This window comes from Mytilus galloprovincialis, chromosome 6, assembly GCF_965363235.1.
Source record: "Mytilus galloprovincialis chromosome 6, xbMytGall1.hap1.1, whole genome shotgun sequence".
In the NCBI taxonomy this organism is placed as follows: domain Eukaryota; kingdom Metazoa; phylum Mollusca; class Bivalvia; order Mytilida; family Mytilidae; genus Mytilus; species Mytilus galloprovincialis.
The window spans coordinates 76,251,424-76,274,742 of NC_134843.1; the positions used below are offsets into that span (position 1 = coordinate 76,251,424).

General features: G+C 32.7%; 1 protein-coding gene across 4 annotated transcripts in view; it reads right to left on the bottom strand.

Moving 5' to 3' along the window:
* The window catches only part of LOC143080347 (hemicentin-1-like), a 50,872-nt gene extending 31,605 nt beyond the window's left edge, over positions 1-19,267 (bottom strand). For 2 of the 4 annotated variants that reach the window (XM_076256157.1, XM_076256155.1), the window contains exons 1-6: positions 13,544-13,648; positions 6,993-7,119; positions 5,717-6,001; positions 4,710-5,027; positions 3,520-3,801; positions 2,562-2,852 (exon numbers count right to left, since the gene is read on the bottom strand). In XM_076256157.1, the coding sequence (XP_076112272.1) occupies positions 2,562-2,852; positions 3,520-3,801; positions 4,710-5,027; positions 5,717-6,001; positions 6,993-7,050 (1,234 nt within the window). In that variant the 5' untranslated portion in view covers positions 7,051-7,119; positions 13,544-13,648. Of the gene's footprint in view, positions 1-2,561; positions 2,853-3,519; positions 3,802-4,709; positions 5,028-5,716; positions 6,002-6,992; positions 7,120-13,543; positions 13,649-19,197 lie in introns of those variants that run through there. The other 2 variants (XM_076256156.1, XM_076256158.1) reach the window with 2 other exon arrangements.
* Positions 19,268-23,319: the final 4,052 nt, after the last annotated feature.

The following is a 23,319-nucleotide window of genomic DNA, read 5'->3' on the forward strand; positions in this document are numbered from 1 at the left end:
AGTTCCTATCAATCTAACTCGAGCAGAAACAATTAACATTAAAAAATTGTTAGTTAATTGAAAACCACTAAACCATGTCAAAACAGTTACAAAAACCTAGAGGCTCTAAAGAGCCTGTGTCGCTCACCTTGGTCTATGTGAATATTAAACAAAGGAAGCAGATGGATTCATGACAAAATTGTGTTTCGAGTGATGGTGATGTGTTTGTACATTTACTTTACTAAACAGTCTTGCTGCTTACAATTATCTCTATCTATAATGAACTTGGCCCAGTAGTTTCAGTGGAAAATGTTAATAAAAATTTACAAATTTTATGAAAATTGTTAAAAATTGACTATAAAGGACAATAACTCCTTAGGGGGGTCAATTGACCATTTGTCATGTTGACTTATTTGTAAATCTTACTTTGCTGAACATTCTTGCTGTTTACAATATATATAATAATATTCAAGATAACCAAAAACAGCAAAATTCCCTTAAAATTACCATTTCAAGGGCAGCAACCCAACAACGGGTTATCTGAATCATCTGAAAATTTATGGGCAGATAGATCTTGACCCAATAAACAATTTTGACCCTGTCATATTTGCTCTAAATGCTTTGGTTTTTGAGTTATAAGCCAAAAACTGCATTTTACCCCTATGTTCTTTTTTTAGCCGTGGCAGCCATCTTGGTTGGTTGGCCAGGTCACCAGACACTTTTTTTAAAACTAGATACCCCAATGATGATTGTGGCCAAGTTTGGTTTAATTTGGCCCAGTAGTTTCAGAGGAGAAGATTTTTGTAAAAGTTAACGACGACTGACGACGACGGACGACGGATGCAAAGTGACGGGAAAAGCTCACTTGGCCCTTTGGGCCAGGTGAGCTAAAAAGGTTACAAGGTAAACATAAATAAAGAAAAACTCAATATCTACCCGATAAAAAATTTAGTTATCAGTACTTAAAACATGATAAAAGATGAAACTTTTACTACATATAAGTGTGGGGGAAGCAAGCTTTACAGAGAATTAACAATACAGTCAAACTTGTCACAAACTAACTAAGTACAAGACATCACAAGCTGTAAGGCCACATTTAAAAGAATGTCTGTTTCCCCTCCCCCGGGTCTACCCTTTGTAAACAGACCAGGAAGGCAGGTTCTTTTTTTTTTTTTTTTTTTTAACAGGATGTGATTGTCATAGCATGGTCAAATGAATGGTTTGACTTGTGCAGTCCAGGCCACCTTATCAGTTGTTTGTGCTCAATTTGAGTGTATTTATTTAGATTATCAATCCTTCTGCTTTCAAGCACTTTCCAAAAATGGAAACAAATTATTTTCAGGAAAAAAATAATTTCGATTTTTTTTGTGGAAAATAATTTTTGACCCGGGGGCTTTTTTTTTACCCAGGTGGGGGGAGGGGAAACAAACATATTTTAAATTTTGGCCTAACTAACACTACAGTACAAGGAGTCACAAGCTGTAACTAACACTACAGTACAAGGAGTCGCAAAATTCTACAAAAAATTATACCGATTACATACTGAACCAATTCCTGGTCACAGGCTGAATGCTCTGGTCTCTTCATGGTAATAAAACTGACGACGATATCAAATTTAACGGCGAAAGTGAGCTGTTCCATTGAATTCTCTAAATTTCTGAACACGTGAATTTATTCTTAATAATACATGGTGACCGTGAGATTTTTTAGTACGGTTTCATGTCTCTATTAAGGTGGTACCTAACACTACAGGGAGATAACTCTGTAAAATCAACTTAATGTTTTAATTATGTTGTGTTGTTAAGGGAATATTAAGCTTCTAAATGATCAAAATTAGTGTTTGTCAAACTGCTATATGTCCAGTGTAATTTTTCTGATGAATTGGTTGGTTCAACTTTTTTGAAATTTTTATATTTTTGTCAAAGGGTCAAAGTAAATACTTTTTATAAAATTAAACGAGTTAAATTGATTTTAGTGAAAGTGTTGGGTACCACCTTAAACTTACATATTTGGCAATGCAAAATAATAATCATAATATACTGGAAATTCCAACATTATGGTTGCAAGTTGAGATGAAGATATAAAACTAACAGTGTCACTGGAATTAACTTGTTTGATTGGTAAGGGTAGGTGTAGACTAAACTTCCATGAAAACGTATCTGAGTGTTCAAATAGAGATCATGCTAGTCAAGTCATTTAAAATAGTTAAAAAAAAATTGTTCCATAATCTTTTATGCCATTTAACACAATTCAATGCACAAAAGGTTCAATAGTTAACAGTTGTGCAACAATTCTTTTTAAACAACAAAATGTAATTTTTATACATCAGGGCATCCATTGGTTAAAGGGTATAATTCCTTTTGCATTCGAAAAGTGGAGATTTTTGAGAAATCCTTTTTATTTTTTTCTTAAAGAATAACCCTCACTTCAGGTCAATTTGGAATAGATATTGAATAAATTAGTATTCATTAATAAAAGTCATTAGTCTGTACCTATAGTTTGTAACAAAAACCTCTACAAAATACTAAATCAACTAATATATAATAATGAAAAGTTTGGTAGGATCTATAAGTCTACATTACCTCCTGAAACTGTAAGTTGTGTGGTTGAACTTTGACCGGTTCCTACAATATTTGTAGCAAAGCACCTGTATGTTCCCTGGTCACTTGTGGTCACAGAGTTAATGGTTAAAGAAGGATTGTTGGTTGTACTACCAGAATACCCATTGTCTCCAGAATTGATCTGAGCAAAGCCATCCTTCTCCCAATAAACATTTGTTTGGAAAGGAACAGCGGACACTGTACATACAAGTGTTACAGAGTTTCCATACTGGCCTGTGTAAGTTGAGGACTGAATTGTCACAGTTGGTAAAGCTGAAATGAGAGTTAAGACATTGAGAAGGCTTGCATTGATATAGAAGTTTTTTCTTTCCAAGATTTTCTATTTTGAATTTTGAGCCACATTCCACTATTACATTCCCCATTTGAAAATTTCATGGTGAATAAAATGCACGCTACTTTAACATCTTATTTCCTATTCTATTCAAAATTATCAGAACATAATTTTGTAATTTAATTTTTTGAGGGGGTGGGGGTTTGGATCTTTGGCTTGCCTCCTGTTAGATTTATGGTTCTATGAAGTATCAATAAATTATAAAGTCCCACTCCTATCATTGCCTTGATGCACTCCTTTTTAAAAGTGCTGGATCTGCATGATCTACAAAGAAGCCTTCTGATAGAGTGCAGTATCCCAAATAAACAAAATTGTAAAGGAGTGTTTTTTCCTTAATTCAGATGTATGAGTACATCATATGTAGATATAGGAAGATGTGGTGTGAGTGCCAATGAGACAACTCTCCATCCAAACAACAATTTATAATGTGCATGCCTTACTGAATGATTTATTTTTGAACATATGAGAAATTTTAGACCTTTTACAGCTATTTGGGTACAAAATTATGAGTTAGTGAACCAACTCTTTTGCAGATAATCCATGCTATTGCATATAAAGAGTAAAAACAAAATCAGGCATCAAACTTACATTGAGCAGACACTGTTATGACATTAGTATCAACCGTTTTTGATCCATCTGAAGCTGAACAGACATACTGGCCAGAGTCAGACGACTGGACATTGCTAATTGTTAAAGATGGGGTACCAGTGTTGCCATTGGAATAGCGGCCATTGTTGTTTATGAACAATTGACTGTTATCTTTTCTCCATGTGACAGATGTGGCAGTACCAGTTACAATACACTGAAGGACAAGGTTGTTTCCGATGGTTGGATTATATTGCAGTTGTGGTGCATTAATAGACAGAGCCACTGAAAGAGAAAAGTATCCAATTGTGAATAGAACATTAGTGGTTTAACCAGTTAAAAGCATACTTTTTCAAAAATCAACGTTACCAAAAAATCCCTGGTTTACCTTTTGTGCATTAGAGTTTTGAAAATCTAATCAACAATAAATATATATGAGTGTATTTTTAGCTTGTGGCCACTCAATTGTATCATTTTCCCTCAATCAGTCAGTAGAATTAACAAATGAAGCAAATAGATAAAAAGGCATCAACTGTTTATACCATATAAAAAACTACCAAAACTTGTAAATTCAGAAGAGCAATATTTGTTCATAAAGCTCCTCAGGTTTAAAGAAACTTATTCATGGTTAGCTATCAATTATCCAGTGGCGGATCCGGAAATGTTTATAAGTGGGGCCCACTGACTGCCTAAGTGGGGGCATGCTTCAGTGATTCCCCTATATAAGCAACCAATTTTTCCCCAAAAAGGGGGGGGTGGCTGGGCCCCATCCCCTAAATCCACCTCTGTTATCTTCAACATTTCTGATGAACCTAAAATTGGGGTTTCATATGTTGTTCTGCATTCTTTTCTTTTTTTCATAAAGCGATGCAAAAAAAAAAATCACTATGTTAGCAATTAGGAGATATATTTTAGTTTTTATATTTTGTGTGGTAGATTATCTATTTTAATCCCGTCTTGGGTAAAATCATTATATTCAGCTCTATTAACCAAACCAGAATATCCATTTTCAAAATCCTTGTGGACCCCTTCAGAAGATCAAATGTTTTTCTCCTTATGGGTAAATTTTAGCAGTAATTTTCTCAGCAAAAAGCAGTACATGTACACTTCATCTTTAGAAAATTACTATTGGTATTCAGTTCAAGTCACAGACAATGGGATTTAAAAAAAAATAAAAATAAAAAAAATATTACCTCTGACTGTCAGTTGAAGAGAAACAATTTGTGGATTATTTGCTCTGGTCTCATCATGGTCCACTTGACAAAACATTGTTTGACCATTATTTGCTAATGTTGGGTTCCATGTAATGGTTTGTGTTACTGTGTAAGAAAAGTCTGCTTGCAAAAATTCTGTTGTTTCTATAAGGCTGTCTGCTGCGGTTAAAGTAGTTTGACCTATACGCATGGTCATCACTGGACTTGGATTTCCACCAGTGCTAACACATACATGTGTTGAAGAGGTCCCATCAATTATATCTGTTGGTCCAGTAATGGTAGGTTGGTTTGGTGGAGCTGCAATATGCATAAAATGGTTTAGGAAAAATTATACCAGAAGTCTATAACACTAAAGCATGAAGTCATGAACTTCTAAATATACTTTGATACTGAATCTAACTTTGATCAACTAGCTCTGTTGTTGAATCTAACTTTGATCAACTAGCTCTGTTGTAGAATCTAACTTTGGTCAACTATCTGTTAGGTCTGCAGCAGTTATTTATGTAAAGTATTTTTTTTATTGTCTATTTGAATTATTTTTTGACTGGTTTTGTTAAACCTCCATATACATGATAAAGTTAAAAACAATCCATTTCTGTTGGTCTACTTTTATAACTATTATGGCATTGGACAGTAACTAAAATTGAGAATGGAAATGGGGAATGTGCCAAAGAGACAACAACTGCATAGTTAAATAGTTTTTTTAAATGCATGCATGCATAACGGAATGCCTGGACTGGGTTTACAAAATATGAAATCAGCAAATGGTGCAGAATTAAGGTCAAAACAAATAAAGGATAGAGAAAAATAAGTTAAAAATTAATTGGTGCTGATACATGAAGAATACTCGTACAGAATGGCCAAAAATAAATGAAAAATGTAGAAAAATGGTCTAAAAAATTAAATTAAGAAATGAATGACCCTCAATTCAGACCCTGTGACTAAATTTTCACAATCAATTTGGGTTGATTGGACCAAAAACTTACTATAAACTTGGAAAAACCATGTTGATGTCAGTGGATTTTGAAGAACTTCGTTGTCGACTTGACATTCAAAGACAATCAAATTGTGCCTCTTTTCAGCAGTAAAAGTATATTCATTGACAACTCTGATTCCATTCTGTTCATAAGAATCATCTATCATAGTGGGTCCTTCAAACCATTTTACAGTAGGTGATGGGTTTCCACCAGTGGATGTACATGTTAATGTGATTTGTTCGCCCACTACTATGTAAGTAGGACCTTCAATGAAAGGAGTGCCTGGTGGTATACCTGGAATAAAAAATACATGTTATTAACATATATAGTATATTAGACTGTTGGTTTTCCTGTTTGAATTATTTTACGCGTCATATTTGGATTTTTACAGCTTGCTGTTCAGCTGCACCAAGGCTCCATGTTGAAGGCTGTAATTTGACCTATAATGGTTTTAACTTTTTACACATTGTGACTTGGATGAAGAGTTGTCTAATTGCCACTTGGACATACCACAGCTTATTTCTATATATAATGCCATGGTGGTACTTGTTTATATACAATTTAAATATTAGAAAACTTACAATTTACGAAACATTAAGACATTAAAATCAAAAAGGAAATGTTAATGTTATAGGGAGGTAAGAAAGTAAATTTAATTAATTTAAGAATAGAATATCATAGGTACATTTAATCTAAACACCCCAAAAAAAAAAAGGTCAAACAAATTAATCTATGGAGAAGTTATTTAAAAGAAATGTAGGGCAAACATGTAATTACAGAAAACTGACCCGAAACCATTGAGCTCTATTTAGGAGCTTGAACAACCACTACATAAAACAATAGCATCTGCATATATACACACTAGCACTATTTAACAAAAACTTAAAAGGCATGCAGCATTATAAACTGAAAATAATGAGACAGCAGCAGCATTATAAACTGAAAATACTGAGACAGTAGCAGCATTATTAACTGAAAATAATGAGACAGCAGCAGTATAGACTTCTAGCACAACAGCAAATCGTATATATTGAGCTTTCAACATTATACAAAAAAAAATGTAGATAACCTGAAAATATTGGCCAATAATGAATTAAAAAAAAATCTGAACAATTGGTTTATTTATACAATTATAAAAGGTATGTTCCCTACTGGAATTTTGAAAACAAGGGAAAAAAAATCAATCAATAAAATGTATTGTAAGTATGAAAACTTACTTTCATATTTGTTCTATACATTACTACTTAAAAAAGAAAACAGTAACGTTTATGTTAAGTAAACTTACTTTGACTTAGAATTGGAACTAATAATGCCACAAACAATACTACTCCTGAACCCGCCATGCTGAAGGTGGCACTAGGTGGCACTTGATGGAAATTTACCACTGTAATTGAATTTACTGGAAGTTACTCCTGAAAAAAAATATGCATTTATACAATATGTAGTAATACTCCTATAAATCAAATGTATTTTCCTGAACTTACTCATAAAAATTATGTTTTTATACATATATTCAATGTTGCTACTAAATGTGGTCCGATATATATGTTTGTATGTTTGTGTATAACCAATGTGTATTGTCTTGGTATCAATCCTGTAATTTTGGATTTTAGACCAATAAAATATCTTATAATCTTATCTGTACATAAAATTCATAATGTATCACTGTCATGTTAGTTTCATTTCAACTAATGTATCTAGATCTATTCAAAAACTAAATATAACCAGAGACATCTACCTCATTACATTTATTTTATATAACACAGTTCAGTATTAGTCTTAAGCCCTTATATTTTTCAGGCAGGAATTACCAAAACCTGATGAAGTTTGCTGGAAAGTTGAGGAAAAGGTGCATTTCATTTTCAGTTTTGTTTGCGTCGGATTTTATTTTTTAATTATTTTGTTTCAGCTTTATCGAAGACTAAACTCACAATAGGTGAATGACTCATTTAGCTTGCCTATCAGTTATCCCATAGATATATAAACCTTTAGCTAGCTATATGATCAAACTAATGGTCAGTCTGAAAAATTTCGGTACTATTGTCTTTCAAGTATAGTGGTAATGGCTTATTTGGGTTTATTCCCGATTGTCCCACTTTTTAAAATTTTAGAGTTCTGATTGTCCCACATGAAAAGTTCTGATTGTCCCACATTATTTTATGTAGTAAAATGTTCTTAGATAAACAAGGTAACTGTTGTTTGTTTTGCTAAATAAACAAGAATTAATTATTGCACATTTAATATTAATTTTTATAAAAGTATAAAAAAAATGTTTTTTAAATCATTAGATTGATACACTTTTGATTAAAAAAATATAATATTTCTGATTTATGAAATAGATCTTTTAAGGTCTTGAATTAAACTTTTTTTCTGAACCTGATTTTTGGGTTTATATATGAATCTAGAAAAATAATTGGTGACGAAAATCATATGGTGGTGCACTTATTTTTGCTACAGCCATTTGAAAGTACCCAATTCTGATAATTTTGTCAGTTTTCATCAAATGTTATCCATTTTTGGGCTATTATCATGAAAAAAATCACAGTTTCACAATTAAACTTTATTTTTTTTTATACTTTCAATAAAGATAGGTTGGACCAATCTGAATAGATCTAACTTAAAAAAAACCTTGAAGTAGGTGTTAATATAAGAAAGTTTTATAAAATTTTATTGCTTTTTTGTGTCAAATTGACCATTCTATTGACTATTCTGAATCACTATTGACCATTCTGTCAATTTGTCAATTTGTCAATTTTGGAATTTTCTCTTTTTTTAGAACACAAATCTTATTATTTCAACTTCTTTGTTATAATTGATTGAAAAAATACATATTTGAAAAATTTGAAAGATTTTTCTTTTATATGGAATGCACATGCTTCTGGTAAAAATCATTTCTTGTACCCCCATCCATTTTCTCTAAATTTGCTGCTGTCTAGAACTTTTCCAGATCAGCCTTTCAAAGAATCACTATTAAAGGTTGCTTTTCCAATTTTCCCATTGTGTTTGCAGTCAACAGGACTCTTCACCAATTATAAAGAAGAGCAAGACTTCCATAAGAAATAAGAAGATGTGGTATGATTGTCAATGAGACAACTCTCCCAAAGAGACCAAATGACACCGAAATTAACAACTATAGGTCACCATACGGCCTTCAACAATGAGCAAATCCCATACCACATAGCTACAAAAGGCCCCAAAATGACTAATGTAAAACGAGAAAACTAATGGCATAATTCATGTACAAAATAATGAACGAAAAACAAATATGTTACACGGCAACAAACGACAACCACTGACTTACAGGCTCCTGGCTTGGGACATAACCACAACAAAGACACTAAGTACAGATCTGAGAGTACTCACAGTACTGACTGCTAGTTCAAAGCCAATAAAAATATGCATCTTAGACTAAAAAAAAATGTTTTTTTAAAAGACTTCATATTATATCATATGATACTTCAATTGTACCTACTATGAGCAAAATAAAATATGTAAATATTATTATTTGTTCTTATTTTGTTCATATTTTATAAGTTACATTGATTAGTAACCTTTGATTAACTGCAACACGCTATAAAAACAAATTAATCATTATAAAAACAGTTCCCAATTGTCCCACATTTAAACTTCCCAATTGTCCCACAAACATATTCCCGATTGTCCCACAAGATTTCATTACCTTTTTACCTGTAATTTCAAAAAGTGGGACAATCGGGAAGACACCCTTATTTGTAGGATGTACATGTCAAATCATATAATGAAAATTGTAGATCAAACTTTTGGTGTTTTTCCGAATAATCACAGAATTTTTAAAAGTACTGGGATTTTTTTTATTTTAATGGTTGAAACGTCAGGATTTTTTTATTGATAGGGTTGAAATTCATTAGTAATTTTTTAAATCAATTTAAGTTTCTGCAACAAAGCCTGAATTTTCCTGAATATAATAGTTAATCAGAGACAAACTTTTTAAACCAAATGTCTTTGGTTTCATGAAATTGAACTTGATCCAATATATATTTTTTGTAGTATTATTCCCCTGACAAAAGAAGGACCATACCCACACATAAATTCACAAAAATGATATATTGAAAATAGAAATATTCCATCTATCTGAACAAGCACTAACTCTTAATTTGTTTACCTACCAGGTTATAAATAGTTGAATGTCATATAATGTTAACAAAAAAATCAGAACTCAGACAAGCGCCTATGTCAATTTGTTTATATATGGTAATCTGTTGTCATGTCTACTGCAACAGTTTAATTCCATCAGTCAAAATGCAAGTACAGGTTTTTGCAAATATATTGGTTTGAATGCTCTTCAACTTCTTATTTGATTTGATCACCCCTGATAAGGGAGCAACACTTCAAGGGGAAAAGGGGGAAGGGGGTAGCCTCATTTATATACCAAATAAATTTCATGATTTTTTTTTAATTATTTGATAATATAGACTTGATTACTTAATTATATTGTTTAAAAATAATCATTGTGCTTATATTGACAAAAATATGGTGATAATGTGATTACTTGGACACCCTCACCTATGGCCTCTTTTATGTCCAAGTTGGATTTTTTTTTTATGCTATCAAATGTATTTTTCCAAATTTAACACTTTAATGTATGGGGGAAATCTGGATTCAGAATAATTTTGTTATGTCATCTGCTTGACTACAATATTTTTTTTTTTTATCAAATTGGGGATCAGAATATTTTTTCAGGGAAAAAACACATCCAACCTGGACCCTCCCCTCTTTTCTCAATGTCCATTCTTTCAAATTACTTGGAATAGACATTGATGAAAATTTAAGCTGGGAAGATCATGTTGATCGTATATGTAAAATTATCTCATCTAAAGTATCACTTTTATATAAAATTAAAGTATATTTGCCAATACACACAAGGCAACTATTTTATAATGCATATATTCTACCATATATAGACTATTGTAGTTCAGTTTGGGGAAATTTATTACAAAAAGATTCAGATAGAATCATAAAACTTCAAAAAAGAGTAGCAAGAATTATACTGGAATGCGATATTTCTATTCCATCTAATTTCATGTTTTCTTCTTTAAAATGGCTATCTTTTACCAAAAGAATAAAATACCAACAATCAATTCTAATGTATAAAATTGTAAATGGGCTAACACCTGATTACTTAGCAATACTAAATATTGATGATGTGCAACGCCACAACTTACGATCTGTCTCTAATAATGATCTTTTTGTTCCAAGACCAAATACAAATTTTTATAAAAAATCTTTTCATTATTCTGCAACCAAAGTATGGAATAATTTACCACTCGAAATAAAAAAATGTCCTAATGTGGAATTATTCAAGAAACATAGTTATAATCATTTTCTTGAAAATTATATGCAAGTCAACTAATTTGTTTTCCTTTAACAAAACTATATCAAATATTGTCATTTATTACCCTTTGTATATTTCAATGATTGAATTGTGTATATACTAGTAATATATATTGTAAATTAATGTATGAATGTATGAATGTTAACTGTATGCATGTATTTTGTTTGAGGGCCTCAATGAAAATTAGACTATTTCTAATTGAGTTACCCTCTTTAAATAAAGAATTTATTATTATTATTATTATTATGTCGTTGTCCAACTACAGTGTAGACGAAACGTGCGTGTGGCGTAACATATCGTAAGTATAGTATCATGTAAAGAGTTTTTGTCAGTTTGAAAAGCCACTTTAAAAAGATGTTCACAACAAGTGTTCCTAAAAGCAGACTGGTCGGCAGTCTAGATATTGTTACCACCAGATAATCTGATTCCGAAATTTAAAAGAAAATGCTCATCGTCAACTGAGACCAATACAGTGGCGGATCCAGAATTTTTCATAAGAGGGCCCGTCGACTGAGCTAAAAGGGGGGTCCAGTCATGCTTTAGTGATTCCCTATATAATCAACCTCCCCCACCCTACTGGATACATGTATGCAATAGATACGTACACCTTCCGATTTATTAACGTTCTAATGACTGTTTCGAGTTGCACATTATTTTCCGCGTTTCTAGAACCTATCAAATTCAAATCACGAGTCCCATATCCCGAGTTGCATATGTCTGTGTCTAAATCTAACATCAAATGATTGATATCATGGTTTTTTTCCGAAAATACATAGTACAAGAGTAAAGGTTATAAACTGTCGCCGTCACCAATCCTAGTGTAATATTGGCGCGGAAAAAGACAACACAATTGTGATATTAATTTATAAATATCATTAGAAGAAACACAATATTATTAGAATATGTACATTCTAATAAATGTTCTTTTTGAGTACCAGAATATCAGCAGGTTAGTTCGATTCATCGTCTGCTAAATTACGGAGCGGCTTCGATTCCATTTCATAACAAAACGTGTCCGAGCAAACCACTTGACCTGGCATTGGACACATACAAGTTAAAAGTCTGAACAGGTTATTAAAATATTGATCTTATGTATTATTATTTATAGAAATCTAGTTTGTAAGAAGATTGCATGGTCATTGAATAAATCATTTTTCTCATACAGCTTTAAAAATCGATTTCAAGGCCAACTTGGCTACTTGTAAAAACCGTGAAACTCGGATTTTAAAATTCGCCCATGGGACTAATTTTTGACTTTAACGTCCGTACTGTTTTTCATGATCATGTTCCTCTTACTCAATGCCATTTTAACTCAACATTTTAATTAAACTTTGAATGGCACCAATGCTAACACACTGAGTAATATTGAAATCCGAGCAACGTGAACATTCTTGTAACAAATACACACGGACACTCACAATGAAGCTTAAAACTAAACAAAGTAATTCCCTTGATCGTCTTTAGTTATATCCCATCACTAGATTAACATTTGAACACTTTTAGTTTATGATTTATAAAGAGTTAGTTGAATCAAATATGCAAATGCTGACCACAGTCGCGCTTCAGACAATTAATGGACGTTTTTACCGTCTGAGTATTTAGAAAAAATGTAACATATTGTTCATAATGCTTGCATATATTGAGTTGAATCTTGATTGTTTTACAAGTGTATAATATTGAGTACATGTAAAAACATTTTATTCGGTGGCTTTCATTCCGTCTTATTGTGGAAAAGTTCTCTAAATGTAAAACTATACCACCTGAAGTAAGGAAATTCAATTGAAATTGAAATTGAAAATTTCTTCATGTTGATACGGGTTTTTTTTTGGCTTCAATTTGGATGGATGTTCATGATAAATGAAGCATTTTTTTTCCCGAAAAAAAAAAACCCACACGCGTTACAACTCAAAAGAATTGAAGTGTTGTACTGTTAAAAGCAATTTAGTATCATACTATAAATTAAAGATATAAAACGTATTTGACATAAAAAAAAGTTTCTCAACCAAAATACTATCGATGATTTTACTCTCAAAATACACCTTACTAACAAGGTATATCCATTAATTTGAGCTTCCCTCTCATTTTAAGGGTTGCGCCTATCATCGAATATGTTCCGCCTAACAGATGTTCCACCAGAAACTTTGTTATAAACAATGTCTTAATATCCTTCCCTGTTGGGACAAATATTCTATATCATCTTTTCCGTATTAAAGGAACATATAATATAATATTTATTCCAGTGGAAATAATACTCCAAAATATTTTTTCCTTTAGGAACTTAAATTATAAAGGAACGGGTTCTATTCCGCGAAATGCCGAATTTTCAAGATTGATATTTTTTTTACTTTTTGCATACCTTTTAATCAGTCACATATATATTCCTTTATTTCTCAATAAACCATTTACAGTGGAATGGTACAGCTTTGAGTATATGCTTGGTAAATTATATAAACTTATGAACTCACCGACCAACACGAGATGTTATCCCTTCCTCTGATCAAACACTACTGACACACCTAAGGATATTGTTATATTTTAAACACTTTTCAGTTACGCAACTGGTCAGTTAAATTTGGATTCCCTTCAGTAAGTTGTAGAACAACATTTTTCATATTTAAAAGGGCGTGTATTGATCTGGACGCTTTGTTATTGGCCAAAAATTGATCCGACTTAACTGACCATTATGGTTTTGAAAACTTATTTTGATTGTAAACAGCTATTTTTAATGTAGGTGTAAACCGTCACGTGAATTGTGGACTTACTCAAAGAAAATATTACTTTTACAAAGATTTTCTAGAACACGATGACAAATCTTTTGAAATACTGTTTAAAATAAATATTCACTTTTGATTTGTTACCTTTTTTTAGATGTGTATAAATACAAAGGCGAATTAGACATTAATCATTAATTGCGAAAGTCTTGGGCAGTAGGGTAGGTTCTGGTACCAAATCATATTTTTTCAGAACATTTTTGTTAGATGGATTCAAATTTCATCACTTGGGAGTAAATCAAATAATTCAGCGCTCTGGTTTTATGTGGGGAAAAAAGATAGAATTAGAGTTCTAATCATTTCGGAAATAATTTAATACTCAATTAACATACTTCTAGAGTTTTCTGTTCAGTTCTACAAAAAGTGTCCCTTTAATTTTTCAATGTTGATGACCAATTTACGTTTTATCAACGAAAACAGTTAAAGAATTTCAGCGCTATATTTTACAGTTTGATAGAATAGTGAGAAAATACATACACCATTAAAACTATGTAAAAAGATGTTAAAGGTTGAGACTAAATTGAAGGAAACGATTAATTTGTTCCACTATGAAATTGAGAATGGAAATGAGGAATTTGTCAAAAGAGACAACCGACCAAAGAGCAGAAAACAGCCATGGACAATCAATTGATCTTAAATATTGTACAGCGAGAATATCCCACACCCGGAATCAGTGATAATGGACGTTATACCAATCTCAGAAATTCTATTTACTTCTCGTCTACTTAAGAAAACTGCTTGCCATTGATACAAATGTGGAAGAGTAAAATAGTAATGTTGATTGCCTCTTCGATAAATTTTCACGACCTTTTCAAAGGAGCAACAGCTTCGAATCGACAAGAAATTAAGATATAAATGGTTTGTTCCAAACATTCACAAACACACATTAATAAAATGATATTGATATCCGAAGTCAATTTCTCAAAAATAATCTGCAAATACATCTCTGATGCACGATTGATTTGCACGTCAAAAATTGAACTCATTTAAATACGTATTCATGAAGTTGATCTTTGGTTTAACCTTTTTGTGCATGTAGACAGCGTGGAAAAGTCTGAAACATTGTTAAAGGAGACACAAGGAATAACCTTTTATTGACAGGTCCGGGGAACAAAAATCAGTTATACGATGATTTATGTATATATGATTAACCTAAACATGAATTTGAACTGATCTAAAGAAATCCCATTGCACGTGCTCGATATCTATTTATTTTCCTGTCTGGTTATTTTATCGTCGACAGCATTCACAGTAGTCCGAGATTACTCTGACGTCCAACGGCTGTTTTGCCAGACAAGCTGGGGCCGTGGGACCACGGCCCCAGCTTGTCTGGCAAAACAGCCGTTGGACGTCAGAGTAATCTCGGACTACATTCACAGATAATCTCGATGGATAGTTAGATGGCCACTGGTCTATTAAATTACCTACGAAATGATCATACATTAGAGTCCATGCATTGTTAATAGTTTGAATTCATACGTAATCGAATTTTAAAAAGGGGACTCGTAGTAATGAAACGTCAATGAAAAACCAATTAAACACAAAATCTGCAAGACTAATGATGTCAAGTTCATTTGTGTAGTTTGGTACCCGTCTCCTTGACGTATACCCCACATCTAAATTCATTTTCATATCTAACCATCGCCGTAGGACAACTGTGGTAAGTTCCCAAAACATAATGGTGTAAAACAAGGTTTGTCTACCGTGTACGCAAAAATTGTACGGACAGGATCTGTATCTTAATCAGAATGGATTTTCAAAATAGCCACCTTAAGTTGTGAATTTACATCCAAACTGTCGACAACCACGGTTTCGAGTGATGAAAATATCAAAAATAACAACAAAAATTACATTACTCCTTTTTGTTATAAAGGCCGAGGATTTGTTACGTTTGAAACCATATTTTTTATTATTAGACAACATTGAGAATGAAAATAGGGAATACGTCAAAGAGACAACCCGAAAAAAGAGCAGATAACGCCAAATATCATCGGACTACCAACACTAGTGGTTCCCTATAAAAACTGCCCTGATCACAAACTAATACATTGTTGTCACAAACTAATACATTGTTGACGTCGCCGACGCCGGAAACAGCAAACCTATGTTTCGCTTTTTTACTCCGCTAAGGTGAGACAAAAATGTGTACAAGTTTATTGAAAATGGACTTCATAATAAACTCCAAAACACATAAATGAAATGAAATTTAAAAAAAACATACAAGACTATCAAAGACCAGAGGCTCCGGACTTAGGACAGGCGCACAAAATCTCATTAAGTATTGATTATAAAAACAAAATGCGGTATTATCGCTAATGAGGTATCTCTCCACAAGAGACCAAAATGACACAGAATTAGTTTGATAAAACTATAAATTATTAGGTAGTGGCCAATTTGAATATTATATACTTTAAAAGAACAACCTGACCTCACCAAGCCAAATACAGTTGATAACCGGTTTAAATGTGGATTTATCATTGGACTTTTTTGCACTCTGAGAAATGGACAACACCCTCTTCAATAAACCTTAAATGATCCAATGAAGTTAAATCCTAGTCACAATTTAAAATATTTTAATCGGGCTTAAAATTATTTATTTAACTTGATAATGAATGTTGTACAACTATTAAGCTAACCATGACATTCGTCCCTGGGCAGGTGAATTGTTTTTCTTTCAGGAGTTTTGCATTTTACAGTTACAATAGACAATGTTTATAAGGAGGTATCTCAAACATTTCAATTTTCATGACATTCACTCAAACGTCGTTACCACAAGGCAATGCCAGTGAAAATACGATCTAACGATATCGAGGAAATACGGATTATCTATCATGGTATAAACCCCTCTGCGGCGAGTGCAGGGACAGCTCTAGAAGGGGTCCGGGGGTTGGAACTCCCCTTTCTTTGGACGATCAATGCATTTAAATGGGGACATAGTTTGAACACGCACACCCTTTTTATCCTGTGTTGGAAGCCTCCTTTAAAAAAAGTGTGGACCCGCCCCTGGAGTGCCACACTGTTCAGTGTATGATTACTCTGTTCGTACTTGCAAAAGAGACAAATCGCACATATGGTGGAATTTATTTTCTTTTTACTGCAATTCATATAACTGTTCTATTTCAATTATGAATCGATATATTTATTTATTTAAGTTACACTTTTAGTGGGCGAGAAAAGAAAAGAAAATTAATACATCTCATTAAGTGTCATTAAGGAGTTTTACTACCATTTGTGATATGACTATTCCCGACTTCAAGAAGTAGTCTTTCCAGATCCTGTGATTTGTGACTTGAAATTTAAATTGTTGAAATGAAATGATATGTTAACAAGAATGTGTCCACAGTACACGGATGTCCCACTCTCACTATCATATTCTATGTTCAGTGGACCGTGAAATTGGGGTTAAAACTCTAGTTTGGCATTAAAATTAGAAAGATCATATCATAGGGAACATGTATACCCAGTTTCAAGTTTGACTTAACTTCATCCAAAACTACCTTGACCAAAAACTTTAACCTGAAACTTGCACTATCATTTTCTATGTTCAGTGGACCATGAATTAGGATCAAAACTCTAATTTGGCATTAAAATTAGAAAGATCATATCATAGGGAACATGTGTACTAAGTTTCAAGTTGATTGGACTTCAACTTCATCAAAAACTAACTTGACCAAAAACTTTTACCTGAAGTGGGACGAACAGACGGACGCACAGACCAGAAAACAATGTCCCTCTACTATCGTAGGTGGGGCATAAAAATGGTAAAACATATTTAATCACAACAATCGGACATTGTTCAATAAGAGGGTTGATCAAGCCGTTTCCAACCGAATTCTGATCCGATTTGCATCTTTCGCCCGATTTAGCAAAAACGATTCGCTTTTATTTAGGCATAAAGTAGGAAATCTAGATACAAATGAAAATTTGAATGCCTTGTAAACACTGAAAACTAGATCTTCTCAATGTTTGTCCCGTTTTAGCAAGGAAGAAGAAATAAGTTGAAATAACTCTTATTTAATATAATCATTTTCAACAGCAAAAGATGAGTAAAGCCTGCTATACAAGCTTGATGTAAAGTGTTGCGAATAAACTATATTCCTGCAGTTCCAACTTTCATTTATGTTTCTACTGGCTGTATATCTCTCTGAAACATTCAAAGTATCCGTATGTATATACCGGGGTATATGCAGCTAGATCAGGAATTGATAGACGGGGAGCAAAGATCGAAATGAATTAAATAAGCAAATTCAAATGTACCTTATCCCGATGTAAACTATGGATGAAAATAGATCGAGAAGACCGCAAATACATGTACAAAAATCGTAGAAAACAGAAATTTAAATGGTCATATTCACGAAAAGACACTAAATTCTTCTGGAATTATCTAGATAATGAAATACCGAAAATAAAAACAGTATATTTGCATATATGTTTAAGTTGCATAGGTTTGTCTATATTCACAGTAAATTTCGTTTTCAAAAGCAGCCATGTTCATGGATTTATTTTTAACCAAAGTCAGATAAGGCTAATCGAGTGCACCTTTCAAGGAACTTTGTAAAAGGAAAAACAACTAATTAGAAGCGTAATTTTACAGTTTATAGATAGAAAAATTGGTAGAATTTATAATTTTGATGCAACCACATATTTTATATATATGATGCACTTCTAAACGAAACCTTGGACTAACTTTGAGCTAATAAATTCGTTATGATTTTGGGCATGCATCTCAACTCGATTACTTATTTGTTAGTCGGGTTTGAAACACTTCATTTAAAAGATATTCCTCATTTCGGGGGTTGTTCAGCTTCCCGACCTATTCGTTGATTAACCCCATTTGACAAATATGTCCTGCATGTTCAAGACGATTCCTTGCCAAATCGAGGCCTTGTGGGGTTTTTTCTTCACCATTTAAATCAAACAAGTCTTTACCTATATATGTTCCGACTAGAACCGTTTGATACAAAATATTATTTATAAAGAAGGTACTTCATACAAGTATGACCTTCAAATGTCCTTTCCAAACAGAACTAATAAAATGTCGCATTTAATTTAATTACGTAGTCGTAGCGACAGACGTATAATTTCTGTGCAGTAATTTTAGATATCATTACCAAGTTTAAAATGTTGTATCGTATATGCACAAACAAATATGTATTACTAAATGTCAATCAAAGATATGTCTAACATAGGCAAGACACAAAACACGTGCTCACGCGTTTGGGTGAACTTGATTAGCACGAATTGGTGAAACACAACTAAACAAAACTCTTTAAGAACACATTGCTTAAAAAAATGAAAAAATATACTTAATTTTATTTATATAAATTTGTCAGAAACTCAAGTCTTACCTGTTCAAGATGTTACCCCGTCCGATGTCCAGCAACTTATGTCTCTTTAGCCAGTTTGAAATTTATTTAACACGTGTCAACCAATCAAATTCGTCAAACGACCAATGAAAACCGGTTATGAACAGATTTCAATTTTGAAAGCAGAAGTTTAGATCTGAGAACACTTCGTTTTTATGGAAAATTTTAAACGTTTACGTAACTGAAAATAATACATTTACCCTGTCAACAAATGTGTACTAGACAGTAAATTTTGTCCCAAAAAAAAACCCGTAAATATGTCACTGACTGACTGGTATACTTGACCAAATAGATCATACAGTTCTTCTAGTGAATTGGTAAAGATAGACACGTTTTTCAATAAAAGAAAAATTAATGAACAGATAAATTTTACAGCTTGTTCTTGACTACTATAAGTGGAAAGCCACGCTTTTGGCATGTAGGATATACAGGGTGGAAAATACGATCTGGGAAATAGAAGGAAAAAAGTGGGGAGTGGAAAAAAATTTAAAAAATGTCGGACCTAGAAAATGTGCACATTGTGTACTAAATACATGCATGGGGTATTTAAGTACTTCGGGTAATAGTAGAAATAAAAAAAAATGTTATGACTTAGACTTTAACAAAAAACGGCTACCTGGTGATTTACAGTCTGTGTGTCATGAAAAGCACAAGGAAAGGCATTATTAATAGAGTGGCCTAAGAAGTTCATAGATCTTCATAATATATATAACCCTGCTTTTCAGGCTAGTTTAGTTCAACTTCAATCTTAATTGATATTTTTTTACTTTTTTCTTGCCGTTGGTTTCCGACTTCATCCAAGAATTAAACCTCTTATATATATACGAGATTTAAAATTATGCACGCTAGACAACCGTCTTTTTTAAATTCTCACCACTGACGCTCGAATAAAAGAGTAAGAACTATAAAATAGAATACGATGTTGAAGAGCGTTGAGGACCCAAAATTCCGAAAGGTTTTGTCAAATACAGCTTAGGTAATAATGACTTAAAACGCAAACAAACACCACCAAAAAGCAATGTTCCTCAGTGGCGGATCCTAAGGGGGACCCGCTGACTGACCTAAAAGGGGGGGGGGCGCTCCAGTCATGCTTCAATGATTCCCTATATAATCAACCAAATTTTTCCCACGAAAGGGAGGCCCGGGCCCCCAAGCCCCCCCCCCCCCCCCCTGGATCCGCCTATGTTCCTGATCCACAATCATAACGAGCCCACATTTCAGACAGGGAAACTATCGTGAAACAACACTGAAAATTAAATGTTCAACATTCAATACTAATAATAAAAAAATAACCTTTAAAACGAAACAATCAACGATTATATTACACTTATAAACATTGAAGAATGAGTTATAACATTCTCAAAACAGTTCTAAAGAGTGTATTTCTTTCTAACACAAACGATGCAAACGGCTAAGCGCGCACACGTTTTGATCATTTCTTTCAAACATACGTTTGCAAAGTTTGCATAAACTTTGACAAATTATGCAAACGATAAAAATGCGTCTGCAGTTTGTCGTTGATCGTTTGTTAGTACAAATGCTACATTTGTTTCTTATTTTCAACCTGATTAAACGAAGTATTTGTTTCTACGTATTTGTAAAAGTCTGTTTTTACTTTTGTAGCGTTTAGAAAACAACAACAACCGCTACACAACATTTAAAAAATTTGGGTTAGAAAGAAATGCGGCCAAAAAAAATTAAATATACCGAATATTGTAAAATAGTTCCGTATTATATAATAGCAGTCAACTTTGTTTGAACATTGGGGTAAGAATTTAAATCGACCTCGTTTGGATCCGTATGCATGTGATCAATAATATAACCTTATTAAGAATGATGTGTTAGAGGAACATTCAAACTCATTCAGTCATTGGTTGAAAATAAACTGACAACACTGTGGCTAAAAAAGAAAAAAACTCAAACAGGCAAACATAGTTCACAATGGAAAACTAAAGACTGAGTAACTAACTAACCCCATCAAAACTTGGGGTGACCGCAGGTGCTCCAGAAGGGTAATCAGATCCTATTCTACCTGTGTCACCCGTCGTGTTGCTCATGTAAATATAAACCATTAAATAAGTAGGTCACATTCGGGAAAAAGGGGACGGGGTTGTACCTTCGACACTAGGAACATATCTGCGATCATCTATGAAACGGATATTCCATAACGGTCAAACAATTCGTGATGGCGTCCGTAAAGTTTGGGAAAGGATTATTTCAATCGGCACATCTTGTTCAGGAAATTTAAGAATTTTGTCTTCTTTCATTTGTTGTTTTTTTATCTGCTCCTTGTCGATCTGCTGAGTGAATCCAGTCCCAACTGATTTTTACAGATCGTTCTTATGTTGTGTCGTTATAACACTGTCAGAGGTTAGGTAGAGGATTTAGCGCATTTGAATACATTCATAACACCGAATCGTTCTTTAAGTGCCTGTAGTTCAAAAGTTGTCAAATCTTGCTGTCATCATATTGGTTTTTTTTTCAATTTTATTAGCATATATCATGTTGTGATTGTCGTTTCAATTGTTTCGCTCTTTGTCGTTGATATCTTAATATTATTATTGTGTATAAGATAAGATACGATAAGATATTTTTATTCCCAAAAAAATGAATTAAGGGCCCATGAAGACATTGGCGGATCCAAAGGGGGGGGGGGGGGGTTCCGGGGGTTGGAACCCCCTTTTTTTTGGACGATCAATGCATTTGAATGGGAGCATATAGCTAGAAACTCCCCCCCCCCCCACCTTTACTCTGGGTTGGGAACCCCCCTTTTTAAAATGGCTGGGTTCGCCCCTGGAAGAGCAAAGTAATTTATTACAATGGTTTTTATAATTATTACAATAATGTTGACACAAATCATAAATATGAATTTAACTATTTTTTAGATGTTAATCTACAACCAAATCAGAGCCATATACATAAAAAAAAAAAGGCATAACAATATATCTATTATTAACAGGCAAATATTCTCATCGTCTTAAAGAAAACATATAAATAGCAATATTTTTCAATATCTCTAGGTTTTCTTGAATAAAAAGCCAATTAAATTTGGCACTTGTGCTTAACTTTTCAAAATTTTTACAACCTATTGAAATATTATCATAAAATTCTTTCCTTAAAGAGTTATAAAGGGCACACTGACATATAAAATGTTCTTCGTCTTCAACTGTATCTAAGGTGCATTTTTTACATAATCTTTGTGATTTATCTATATAGGTTTTAGCATATCTATCTGTCTCTACTTTTAGGGGATGTGCACTTATTCTGATCTTGCACAGTGCTTGTCTATCTTTAAATTCTTTTAATTGCAGATATTTTTCTGTACCAAAAAAATGTTTAATTGAAAAATAGGTCAAGAGTTCAGCTCTACCTGATTTAACAGTATTTTCTCTAAATTCTTTCCAATGATTATGAAAACTTGTACATAATTTATTCTTAACTATAGCACATAAACGGCCAACACTTACATTTAAGTTTGGTAAGTCTAGTTCTTTCATTAAATAGTCAATACTAGAAAACCATGTAGTGATATTGTTTGCATATAATTTTTTATTACAAATATATACAAATATAAACCATCCTTTGTGTTCTCTAACCTATTTGCATATTTTAACATTGTCAATAAAATCGAAAAATACAGGAAATCTTCCTAATTCAGACATAACAGCAAAATTACTTGTGTATAACTTTCTAAATAATTTGTTTTATTTAAAAAAAGACAAATATTGAACTATATTTTCAAAGGTAGATTGAAAACAGCAGATTGAAAGGTGATGTTGCACGGTAAATTTCGTTCAAATGTACATCCTACATTTTGTTGGAAAAATATTGATTGACATTTTTTTATTTTTTTTGGCAAGCAATGATTATTTTAACCAGTTTATATAAGTCAGAATATTCATTTCAGAAAGCCTCTTGTCAACTCTTGTGTTCTTTTCTTGATATACTGTGGCTGATGTCCGTTTCCTATAAAGTTAATCCGCACCTGGAGTCGGAGTGTACGTTAGGTCACGTATTTATTTTTCATCAAGTGAATGTTGATATTATTCCCACTTAAAATTACACATAAAAGTACACGTTCTGATAGGTATTTATATAAAGGTG